The sequence below is a fragment of the Euwallacea fornicatus genome, chromosome 29 (assembly GCF_040115645.1).
Source record: "Euwallacea fornicatus isolate EFF26 chromosome 29, ASM4011564v1, whole genome shotgun sequence".
In the NCBI taxonomy this organism is placed as follows: domain Eukaryota; kingdom Metazoa; phylum Arthropoda; class Insecta; order Coleoptera; family Curculionidae; genus Euwallacea; species Euwallacea fornicatus.
Genome location: NC_089569.1, coordinates 2,068,222 through 2,080,812, shown reverse-complemented (window position 1 = coordinate 2,080,812; position 12,591 = coordinate 2,068,222). Strand labels below are relative to the sequence as shown.

The following is a 12,591-nucleotide window of genomic DNA, read 5'->3' as shown; positions in this document are numbered from 1 at the left end:
CTTATCCTTGGGCCGCTGTATACAAAAACACTGAAAGGAAGCATGCGTTTTTCCTCCGATCAATAGCTTCGCGAAAAAACAGCTGACATAGATAACTTATTTTTCCGACAGTTTTAATTTGATTTTCGCGCAAAACCCGGCACGATTGGATCCAGAGCCGTCGTTTAATTAGTACAGTTGAAGTGCTTGTTTACTTGAAATATCGATCAATTGCCTGTATTGACGGGTCTGTTCTCTGTTTGTGCAGGTGATTGGGGAGGGTAAATAGTGAAATCAGTCCCTGTATGAGGGGGTCGAGGGAGGGAAATCGTGCCAGCAACACACTAAAAGGTGAGCTCTTGATATCTTTGATTTAATAATATCTCGTTTCTGTTCCGATGGATTTACAATATCAACAATAGATTTTCATCAAAGAATTCGCGGATTATTTCTCTCACTTTTCCGCCACATTCCATTGGCATACTCCACCTCTGGATTAAATTTCCCAACATTATATTGGCCGCATTCAAACTCAAATTTATCGAATAACTCCGATAATAGCTTGCCAGCCGCAGGCGGATTTATTTATTTTTCTTTGCAACCGATCAGTTAATTGCGTATTTAATTTCTAATAAAATTAACTTTTCCACCTAGTGTTGGATGAAATTTCCGATTTAACCGTCAAAGAAGGAAAATGAATCCCGTGCCAAAGAAAAGACAATAACATGGACTACATAAGGGAATTCGATATTCAGTTGGAGCGGGAACATTTCTACGCAGGAGAAAGTGTGTGTGGCAAAGTCATTTTGGATACAGTCGAAAATTTCAAACTTAGAAGTGAGTTCCAGTTTGAACTATTGGAAGTGAGTGAAATCTGAATCATTCTATTCATATAGGTATCAGGGTAGTTTTGCGAGGAAAAGCACATGCCGAATGGAAAGTGATGCTTTCAGGAGATAGACGCACAGTAAGTCATCTCAATCATCTCCAATGCATCTGAAAAGCTACATATTTCTCTCAGATCAAAGGCGACCAATACTTCATGGACCAACGCCAAACCATCTGGGGTGAAAAAAACTTGATTTCCACCATCCCTATCCTACCCAGGGGAGTGCATAAATTCCCCTTTAAGTCAGTATTACCATCGTGGGTTCAATCAAGACGTAATAAAGTAATTTCCAGATTCAATCTTCCAGAATCGGCCCTTCCATGTTCGTTTGAAAGCCGCGCGGGGCAAATTAGGTACTTCTTTAAGGTTACAATCGATGTGCCCTATGCTAGCCCTCCTCAAGGGATGAAATACTTTACGGTAATCGGGCCTCATATTGATTGCATGGATGAACATTATTTGGTAAGATGTATGATTTTTCATAATTGACGTACGTGCGTCACCTTAGTTGTGTACTTAGCGACTCTCCCTAGCGACTCATTGTGAAGACGACATTTTGTTAATCTGACGTGTATTTCGTTTATATGCGCATGAATCTCTTAAGTATGCTATGTAGTAATTACTAAGCTATGGAAATCGCACATAATTTCGCGATGTTTAATACTTTAGCAAACTTTTGACATAGTGTATAAAACTGATACATATTCACCGTTTCCTATTCGTGTTACTTATTTCACTCGCCTACAGCTCGTGGGAAAAAATAATATCTGTAGTTGCATATACAGGGTGTCCTCGAATTACGTGGCCAAAATAATACCGCAGATTGTTTGAGTGAAAATAAGTCGATTTAACTAAACTTCCCTCAGTCCAAAAGTTGATAATTATGGAGCTACAGGGTGTTAAAGTTGAAGAAAAAAATCACATTTTCTTTAATATCTTTCGATTTCTTTGAGTTAATTTCACGAAATTTCATATTTGAGGGTGTTTTAGGATACGAAATTCAAATTTATTAACGATTTAGTTGTTTCTTCTAGGGGGCGCCACAAGCGACCATTAGGACACATTTAAATCTCTGTAACTTTTTCGTGCCACGGTGTATATTATTTTGGTATTTAAAAACCTTTTTCCCTACCTTTTATACTTAGAAAAGGTATACTTTATTGACGTCGCTAGAAGCAATGGTTTTGGAGAAAAACGCATAATTCTAATGCGCTGCATATTTGCGTTGGCGCTTTTAAGTAAATAACTCAGTTGGCTATGTTTTTAATTGACATTTTAACACTTGAATTTGTTTCTCAAATGTCAGTTTTTTTATTTAGCCCTCAGTTTTTCTTGTCAGTTTCGCTTCTTGTTCCTGTAAATATCCATAAGTATGGCCAATAAATTCACTTATTCTGAAATGGTGGATATGCTGTTAGTTTATGGACTTTGCCGTTGTAATAGTCAAAAAAGTGTACGAGTTTACAAGGAAAAATATCCTTTCCGTAGAATTCCAAATTCCAAAAAAAAAAAAATGGATTGGAAGAGGAGGTGATGCACCTGTGAATTGGCCGGCTCGATCACCAGACTTGACACCCTGTGATTTTTTTTTATGAGGTGCCTTGAAATCAAAAGTTTATGCATTTCCAGTTCATACGCGACAAGAATTGGAGGCAAGAATAATTCATGAAGTGGAATTATTGAAGAATACCCCTGAAATATTGTTTAGAGTACAATGTAATTTCTTAAAAAGGATGAACTTATGCATACAGGAAAATGGTAAACACTTTGAACATTTGTTATGATAGCAGATTAAATGAAAAAAAATTAAACCAACAATTTACATAAGTTTATTTAATTAATTAGTAAGTGTTATTCTCGCTTGTTGTTGTTTCTTTGTTAATTATTATTTTTGTTTTCTATTTAATAATATCTGATTTTGAAAACTTATTGTTATACCTTTACTAATAATTATTTTTGAAAAACTTAATTTTTTTTAACGGAAAATAATTTTAAGGTAATTTGCATGCATCATCAGGCTTAGATGCATTTTTCTCCAAAACCGTTGCTTCTAGCGACGTCAATAAAGTATACCTTTTCTAAGTATAAAAGGTAGGGAAAAAGGTTTTTAAATACCAAAATAATATACACCGTGGCACGAAAAAGTTACAGAGATTTAAATGTGTCCTAATGGTCGCTTGTGGCGCCCCCTAGAAGAAACAACTAAATCGTTAATAAATTTGAATTTCGTATCCTAAAACACCCTCAAATATGAAATTTCGTGAAATTAACTCAAAGAAATCGAAAGATATTAAAGAAAATGTGATTTTTTTTCAACTTTAACACCCTGTAGCTCCATAATTATCAACTTTTGGACTGAGGGAAGTTTAGTTAAATCGACTTATTTTCACTGAAACAATCTGCGGTATTATTTTGGCCACGTAATTCGAGGACACCCTGTATATTTACATATTTTCCGAACACACGACAAAAATAAAAAAATCATTTTTTCAAAATTCCTTCAAACGCACATTTTTTACGCCCCATTATGAAAAAGGATATTTTAAAGAATGATCTCTACGCCATAGGCACGCATTACAAGCGGAATAAACCCTTTCAGAAACCTACAATCCTGGAGAATCGCCGTTCTACATGCTGCTGGTGTTGTAAAAAAGGGACAGTTTCCTTGAAATGCATTCTGGAACGATCCGCTTACGTGTGCAAAGAGAGTATAAAGCTGAAGGTCACTATCGATAATCAAGGGGAAGAGGAAGTGGGCCTCAGGGTCAAGTAAGCAGCCACTTAACGGCCACAGCCCCAATTTGATTCAAACTTCTATTATATAGACTAGAGCAGATATGCGAATTTTTCATTGATAGAGGTGTGTTGGGGGTATCCAAGGAGCTCAAAAGTGTTGTTTTAGAGTACAGGTGCGTAGTTGATTTGAGTGGGTTTGGCTTAATTGAAGTGTGCTTTAGGGGAAACCCCGTTAAACCTCAAAAAAGGATAAAATGGGACAGTGCCAATGTGCTGGTGATACCCCCCGTTCCTACATCGCTGATCAACATTTGCCGTTTAATACAAATCTACTACATACTAACAGTGAGCTTGGTTAAATAATAACTTGTTTAAATAATTTTTTTTTCCACCTAAAGGTAAGTTTGGATACACAAAAAGAGGCCGATTTGGTGAGCGTAAACATGCCTTTGACCATCGGAACTGTGCCCTTCAGAATACCGAATAGCGACAAGCATCCGGTGATAAAATACGGTTGGTGACATATGTATATATTGAGTTAAACTTATTTTGCTACTCGGGATTTTTAGAACACGCATGCTCGCATGTTGAAGGGGGACAATATTTGGCCCCAGATTTTCTTTTGGGGCAGGTATACGATGGCAATGAACACTATTTAAGGTAAAACAATTTCAATCTTGACGTTATGGCGGCCATTATTTATTAATCTTACAAAATGGTAATACTATGATGATTTTTTTTTATAGGGAACCAATAGTTCTATACAAACCCGTTTACGTCACAGTAGACAAAACCGAAGAAAACTAAAGGGCAATAATAGAATAATAACTCTTTTCTGTCGTTATTATATAGTGTGTATTTCACAGGGTAAAGAAAAGTTTTAAGTTCTTCTATACACACATACACACGCTTCCCTACGAAAATCACCATCAAGACTGACTAATAAGGATGTTAATTGTAGTAATAATTTTATGCAGCAAAAATAATATTTTTGAGTTGAATTATTATTCAAAGTGGCACGGTCGTTTATAATTTGAGGAGATTCATAACTATGAATTCCAATATTCAAAAAGTTCACATTAAGCATAACGAAATAATGGCCGGCTTTCTAACTTGTTTGCTTCAGTGTGGTATTTTCTAAGGTTCCAGAATTGAGTAGAATTGTTATTGTCTTGGAAATGTCCTCAGACTCAAGTAGAATGATCATTTTGTCACATTTGGCTAGCAATTTTAAGAGACGGAAATTAACCATTGGTTTGATATCAATAAAATTAAGCATTTATTAATCACCGCTCAATAATTTCATTTTTTTTTCTATGGAGTAAGGACACATTCAATTTTGTATGTAGACTAAGCAAACGATTACCTATTTTAAGTAGGAATTTTTGTGTCTAGTATTATTGTAACAATTCCGACGAATGACACTATTTTTAGGTGTCGCAAAGCAAAGTTATTTTATTTCGACTTAGAATCAATTAAATTCAGAACTTATGGGTACAGTAGACAATATACAATTCATAATTAATTGTTCGTTATAGTTCACAGCCAAAAATTTGATGAGATAACAGTCAATAATTTATCAATGAGCAAAGTGAAGGTTTATTATTATTATTTTTTAGATAAGTTCAATGATATAGTAATAATTAATAAAACAATTTTTTCCCAATAATTTTTAGTAAGGAAATACTGGGGTAAGTTGAATTCATTACTTTTAAAACGGAAAATAACGAATTAGCAAGAACTAAGTTTAAGTGTATTTTTTCGCGCAACATAGGGTTTTAATGATCGCCCTTTAAAAGAAAAAGTTATCCAAAGATTTGAATTTTAGCCATATTTGACATATAGAAAGTGTCCCAAGAAAGCGTGGCAGGAGAATCTTGTATTTTATTAAATGGGACGCTTCCCTTATGATATTGACTCTAAGATTTTTGTCGCAAATGACGAACATGTTCCATATGGATTGTGATAAGTTTGGTCTTCCAATTTTCTTTGGTACATCTTGTATCTTTCAAATATGTTGTGCTCAAATCTTTAGGTAAAATCCAATACCTTTTACGTAAGGCGTAATTTTTTTCAAAAATTAGAACAAAACTGTGAAAACAGGGAGAGTTTATAATGGGACACCCTGTAAATTTTTTACGTTTCTACAAGATTTGATATAGATGTTTCCCTATTTATAGGTTGTGATTAAAAATAGTTAAGTAACGGGTGATGATTTAAAAAAGCACGCAGTGGGCGGCGAATCGTAAACGTAGGGCGTAGATTAAACCATTTACCACCAAACTGTTTATTAACTTACAGCATTACGAATACGAACATTTTGTTTGTTGTACTACCGTTCTACTGAATCCTGCGGGGACCGATATCGGTAGGAAAATATACAAAAAAAAAACTCTTCAATTCACTTTTTGCAAAAGTACAGCTTACTGGTTGAATCACCACAACGATACGCGAAACGGAATCGTACACAGTATGTCCAATATACAGGGTGTCTCCAAAAAGGTCTGTACAAAATTCTACCACAGATTTCTGAGGTCAAAACATGGCGATTTACCTTAGTCCAAAAGTGGACGGTTTTCGAAATACAGGGCGTCAAAGTGAAAACAAAAAAAAGCAAAAAAATTAATTTCTTGGTTGGTAATGCTGCTATCTACACAAAATGTCGTGTCGGGCGGTTTTTGGGGATGAGAAATCAGAATCCGTTTACATTTTCGATGCACAATGTAGAGGGCGTTGTCAACCCTCTTTAAAAGGGCATAACTTTTTCATCACCTGGTATAAAATTTATTTATGACTAAACTTGTGTTTTCCTACATTTTTAAGGAAAAAAGGTTTCTTGTTAAAAATCTCTACGAGGCTTCTTCTTGAGATATTTGAAACTTAAAGTTCGCTGTATGTCTTGAACAATAATTTTAATGTACTACATATCTATTCTTACAGTTGGATCGAAAAAAATCAAAACTTAAAAATAAGTTACAAATTACTTGAAAACATAGATACCAACCATAAACACGAAAAAATTATACTTTTAGTAGATGTTCGAAATGACCACCATTGACTTGCATGCAAAGATAAATCCGACGCAAGAAATTAAAATGTACTCTATTCATCAATTCTTCGTCGTTCTTTAAAATGTTTACTGCATTTTGAATTCGTCCCCATAGTTCCTCTTCACTATTTATGGCCGTGAAGTATACCATGGACTATGGGAGTCCCCCATAACAAATAATCCATCGGAGTTAAATCCGGTGAGCGCGGTGGCCATGGTGCCGGAGCATCATTTCCTCTACCTATCCATCCTCGTGGGTACTGTTGATTTAAATAGTTGCGCACATTTATAGTAAAATGTGGCGGAGCACCGTCGTGCATGAACCACATATCTTGCCGAAGTTGTAAAAGATCTTCCATTAATTCTGGCATTGTATTTTGAATATGTTCCAAATAACTTTCACCACTTAATCGGTGCGGCAAAGTGACAGGACCAATAATAAAATTGTCAATTATTCCTGCCCACACATTAATCTTAAATTCATGTTGATAATGTACCACTTTCGTAGCATGCGGATTCTCATCAGCATAAACATGTTCATTGTGTAAATTAGTAATTCCACTTCTCGAAAAACAAGCTTCATCCGTAAATAAAATATTAGTAACAATAAAATTAATTTATTAATTTTGATTTTTTTCGATCCAACTGCAAGAATAGATATGTAGCACATTAAAATTATTGTTCAAGACATGCAGCGATCTTTAAGCTTCAAATATCTCAAGAAGGAAGCCTCGTAGAGATTTTTAACAAGAGACTTTTTTTCCTTAAAAAATGTAGGAAAACACAGGTTTAGTCATAAATAAATTTTATACCGGGTGATGAAAAAGTTATACCCTTTTAAAGAGGGTTGACAACGCCCTCTACATTGTGCATCGAAAATGTAAACGGATTCTGATTTCTCATCCCCAAAAACCGTCCGACACGACATTTTGTGTAGGTAGCAGCGTTACCAACCAAGAAATGAATTTTTTTGCTTTTTTTTGTTTTCACTTTGACGCCCTGTATTTCGAAAACCGTCCACTTTTGGACTAAGGTAAATCGCCATGTTTTGACCTCAGAAATCTGTGGTAGAATTTTGTACAGACCTTTTTGAGACACCCTGTATACCTGATGTCGAGAAGTTTACATTAATTGCGGCAAGATAGCGTAATTCTTTTCATTGGGCCAAACGTATCAGACTTAGCTTCGTATAGCTCGAGATATGGAAAATTTTATTTTAGCGAATCTAAACTTTTGAGAACGGCCACGGTGATTTGAACCCATAAAATTAATCAAATTTAGCTTTGAATGAGTTAAAACAGCGTCCAGCATGGGGATCTGGATAATTTGGCGAAGTTGACATTTTTATTAAAAACTAAGTTGCCCAAATTTGGATGAACTATAATAACTTAGAGCTCCGTAAGGCATTAAATATGTTGTGTTCGTTCGCATGATGACTGAAATTAGGAAAAAGACATACCAGATGTCGAAGATCTTCCGGGAATATTTCAAATTTTCACGCACTAAATTTCAATCACACGAAATTCATTTTCAATTAGTAACTGTCAGGTGTCACGACACCCATGTTCGGTCACTAAATGTCAGCTGAACTAGTGACGTATCTCTCATCCTTCAAACAAACGAATGACCGATTATCCGGATTAATAATTCGCGATCATGAGCATCTTGCATGCCGCCGCACTACCACACGACTGAATCATTTAAAAAACGATATCGGTACGAAAACATACAAAAAAACTTTACAATTTGCATTTTGCAAAGGTACGAGTCATAGGCCCTACGATAACAACGATACAATCAATGGCTTTGAAACCTTCAAAATATTTCTACGTCCTTTTTTAGTGCGTATACTTTATCCCAAGAATTACTGTAGCGATCCACGTTGCACTTGAATTTTGAAAATATCTGCGTATTAGAGATATTTATTAATGATTTCTCAATTGTACAAGGTGCTCGTGATAATATGTCAAGAATTCAGAGGCTGACTGTGTAGGAGGCTTTCAGAAAAATGTACACATGAATATGGGCCCGTGTTGGTTTCCTGTTTTAAAAATAAAATGATACGTTTTTATAAATGTTTCCCCTTAATAAGTCCATTTGAATGTTGCATACTTTTATGAAAATTGAAGGGCGTAAATTAGATGTAGAGACACGTGTTTTAAGAGAAAATAACATTTTTAATTCTATTAGTGGCGTCGTCATGGACGTGATCTTGAAATTTTAACGGAAAAAATACAATACATTAATGTGTTTTTTTAAATAAAAATGATTGTTTTGAATGCTCGATATTTCTACAAAAAAAAGGTCTCTAGAATATACATATCTTACAAAGTTAACCGTTTTCATGGAATACCGAGGATTTTTCACAGAGGGCGCGATATATGCGAATGCTTTCTTGTAGGTGAGTGGCATTTTTAACGCCTTATTTAATTGTTCTTTCTAATTTAGTTTTGTAATTTTGATATTAGCAAAAATATTTTTTCCCGCGAAAACAGTAAACGTAATAAAAAAATTATCACGAGACCTTTTTTTTGTCCAAAATATGGAGCATTCACAAAATTGTTCCTAGTGAAAAGAAATCCAGGTTTGCAACCTATTTTTCGTTTAAAATATTCAGGGTCACATTAACGAGGCTGCCACTGGTGAAACTGAAACCATTGTTTTTCCTTGAACATACAGTGGCTCGAAGTGAAAATGATACACCTGCACGGAAATCATTATCTATTAGCAAATTGTTATTTACTAAACAATAATTTAAAGTACAAGAGTTTTAATATATTAAGCTACATCTGTTCTACAATATGTACAAGTAAAAACAAAAAAAAATAATTCTTACATAGGAGAAAAAATAAATAAATTCCACTTATGTACATACGTTCAAAACGCATCTCAAAATTAAAATGATACACGTCTTTTTTACCAGTTTTACTAATAAATTAATATCTGGTTGGTAGGCCTTTAGATAAGATTACTTCTCGAAGACGATTGGGGATGGATTCTACCAACTTTTTTGTGAAATCGGGGGAAATTTTCTCCAATTCTTCAAGAAGAGCGCGCTTTAATTGGTCTTTATTGGACATTACATGTTTCCTAATTTCTACTTCCAATTTAGACCACAGATTTTCAATAACATTAAGGTCGGGTGATTGTGGTGGTGTTTTTATAACGTGCGGACAGTTATACAGGGTGAGTTGGGAGGATCGTGCCAAACTTCAGGAGCGTGTTGTACATGAAAAATAAATGTAAAAAAACTCAAATGTTGTTATCCGATTTTCGTTTGTTTACAAGTTATAGCGTAAATAAGATTTTTTAACTTGGATTCTATTTACCATAAACGTACCTGGACGTTGGATTGGTCGTGGTGGTCCTATTAGTTGGCCTCCAAAGTCTCCAGACCTCACACCACTAGACTATTGCTTGTGGGGTTGGTTTAAAACTGAAGTGTACAGAGTAAAAGTGGACACTCAAGATGCACTAATTCGACGCATTAGAAATGCTGCAGCTGCTATTAAAGAAAGACATGAAACAATCAGGAGCGCAACGAATGCTCTTCATAGACGTAGCCGAAAATGTTTAAAAGTTAATGGCAATATTTTTGAACATTTACTATGATATCCAAACGTTCATTTATGGAATTTCTTAAGAAATTTATAATTTTTTTAAATTTTATGTTTTAATTTTATTTACGCTATAACTTGTAAACAAACGAAAATCGGATAACAACATTTGAGCTTTTTTACATTTATTTTTCATGTACAACACGCTTTTGAAGTTTGGCACGATCCTCCCGACTCACCCTGTATAACAGCCACTCTTTCGCAATTTGGGTGCTGTGCTTCGGATCGTTATCCTGATAGAATATTAAATTGTTCGAAATACCTAATTTTTCTACGCTGCATTGCAAATTTTGCCGTAGTATGTTCAAATACACGTTCTCGTTCATAATGCCATCTATAAAATGCAGTTTGCCCGTTCCAACACTGGACATACAGCCTCAAAACCATCACACTTCCTCCGCCGTGTTTAACAGTGGCTCTTAAATTGGCTTTTTTTAGGGCTTCATTGGGCTTTCTCCATATACAGTAGTGGCCAAAAGTAGATGAACACGTATTATTCACTGCATTTTTAATGATTCATACCACAAGTCTCTATAAATTTTAATATAATTTTTCCACCAAATAACTAATAGAGTGTCTTTCCTAAAGAAATAAATAAATGATGGATTTTTTATCATATATTGTTAATATACATAGAAATGCAAAAATAGCTCTGGCCAAAAGTAGATGAACAAAATAAACATAATTTCAAATATTATAAACTCTTATTAACTAAACCATTGAGACAGTATTATTAGTCAGTATTTTGTGTAATATCCTTTATTTTTTATTACTTCATTGCATCTCTTGGGCATTGACGATATGAGATGTTCAATAACAGATGGATCCATGCTCGCCCATGCTTCTTGTAATGCTATGAATAATTGGTCCTTATTCGAGTAGGTTTTTGTCCTAATTTTGTTGTTTAGGATCTCCCATAAATTTTCTATTGGATTAAGATCCGGTGACTGCGAGGGCCATGTCATAACAGGTACTATTTCATCTTCTAAAAACTTCTTAACTATCTTTGACGCATGTTTGGGGTCGTTATCATGCTGAAAAATAAACGTGACCGGCAAAACTTCCTCGATATAGGGTAACATGTGAGTTTTTAATATGTCCCTGTAGATAAATCGGTCCATTATTCCCTCGATCCTATAAAGTGGACCGATACCGTACCCAGAAAAACATCCCCAAACTAACACTGATCCTCCTCCATGCTTTACGGTTGGTCTGGTATATTTAGGCAATAAACGAGTGTTAGGAGGACGTCTTACATACACATTGCCATTAGATGAAAACATATTAAATTTAGATTCATCACTAAAACAAACCCTTTTCCACTGTGCTACAGTCCAATTTTGATGCTCCTTTGCAAAGTGTAATCGGGTCTTAACGTTCTTCTTTGACAGTAGAGGCTTTTTGGCCGGTCTTCTGGCAAACAAATTAGCCTCTACTAGTCTACGTCTTATTGTCCTAGAACTAACAGAAGGCAAACCAATTTCTTCTATTTTGGTCTTTATTTGATTAGATGAAAGAAAGGGATCATGCATAGACATCTTCTTAATGGCCCTATTTAGTCTTGGGTCAGTTTTTCTAGGACGTCCCGACTTATTCTTAATTGTGGTATCTCCCCTTTGATTGCACCTCTTAATTATCATGCAGACAGTGGATCTTTTCAGCTGAAATTGCCTTGCAATTTGTGCTTGACTCACTCCAGCATTATTTGCAGCTACCACTCTTATTTTTAAGTCTTCAGACACATAAACACCTCGTGGCATTTTAATGAATTATTCTAGTGGCTTACTACTATCGTCCACCAAGATACTCACGTTCAAAACCGAATCGATAAATATCAAAAATATTTAAAAGTTTTTGTTCATCTACTTTTGACCAGAGCTATTTTTGCATTTCTATGTACATTAACAATATATGATAAAAAATCCATCATTTATTTATTTCTTTAGGAAAGACACTCTATTAGTTATTTGGTGGAAAAATTGTATTAAAATTTATAGAGACTTGTGGTATGAATCATTAAAAATGCAGTGAATAATACGTGTTCATCTACTTTTGGCCACTACTGTATATCCACGTCCATCCGACCCAAAGAGATTGAATTTACTTTCATCTGTGAACAAAGTTCGTTTCCAAAACTCTTCTTCCTTATCCAAATGCTCCTTGGCAAAGTTCACTCTAATCTTTTGGTTTTTAGGACTAATGAACGGCTTTCTTCTGGCTATTCGACCATGGAATTGATGCTTTTGCAAAACTATTCTTATGGTTTCTGGATTCACTGATTTTTGTAAATGCTTTTCAACTTCAACGGTCAGTTTGGGGGC

General features: G+C 34.9%; 1 protein-coding gene across 1 annotated transcript; it reads left to right on the top strand.

Moving 5' to 3' along the window:
• The first annotated feature begins 65 nt into the window (after positions 1–65).
• Positions 66–8,932, top strand: LOC136347571 (arrestin domain-containing protein 3-like). The gene is made up of 12 exons (XM_066297677.1): positions 66–330; positions 634–816; positions 876–946; positions 1,001–1,110; positions 1,162–1,330; positions 3,468–3,637; positions 3,694–3,777; positions 3,826–3,949; positions 4,003–4,117; positions 4,174–4,264; positions 4,351–6,078; positions 7,748–8,932. Exons 2-11 carry the CDS (start codon positions 705–707, stop codon positions 4,409–4,411), a joined length of 1,107 nt encoding a protein of 368 aa, XP_066153774.1. The 5' UTR covers positions 66–330; positions 634–704; the 3' UTR covers positions 4,412–6,078; positions 7,748–8,932.
• Positions 8,933–12,591: the final 3,659 nt, after the last annotated feature.

Bases quoted from the DNA above. Each gene is read 5' to 3' on its own strand.
- LOC136347571 (XM_066297677.1), top strand. From the start codon at position 705: ATGGACTACATAAGGGAATTCGATATTCAGTTGGAGCGGGAACATTTC. The intron at 3,638-3,693 runs GTAAGCAGCCAC...TCTATTATATAG, and splicing joins GAAGTGGGCCTCAGGGTCAA to ACTAGAGCAGATATGCGAAT. The intron at 4,265-4,350 runs GTAAAACAATTT...TTTTTTTTATAG, and splicing joins GGCAATGAACACTATTTAAG to GGAACCAATAGTTCTATACA.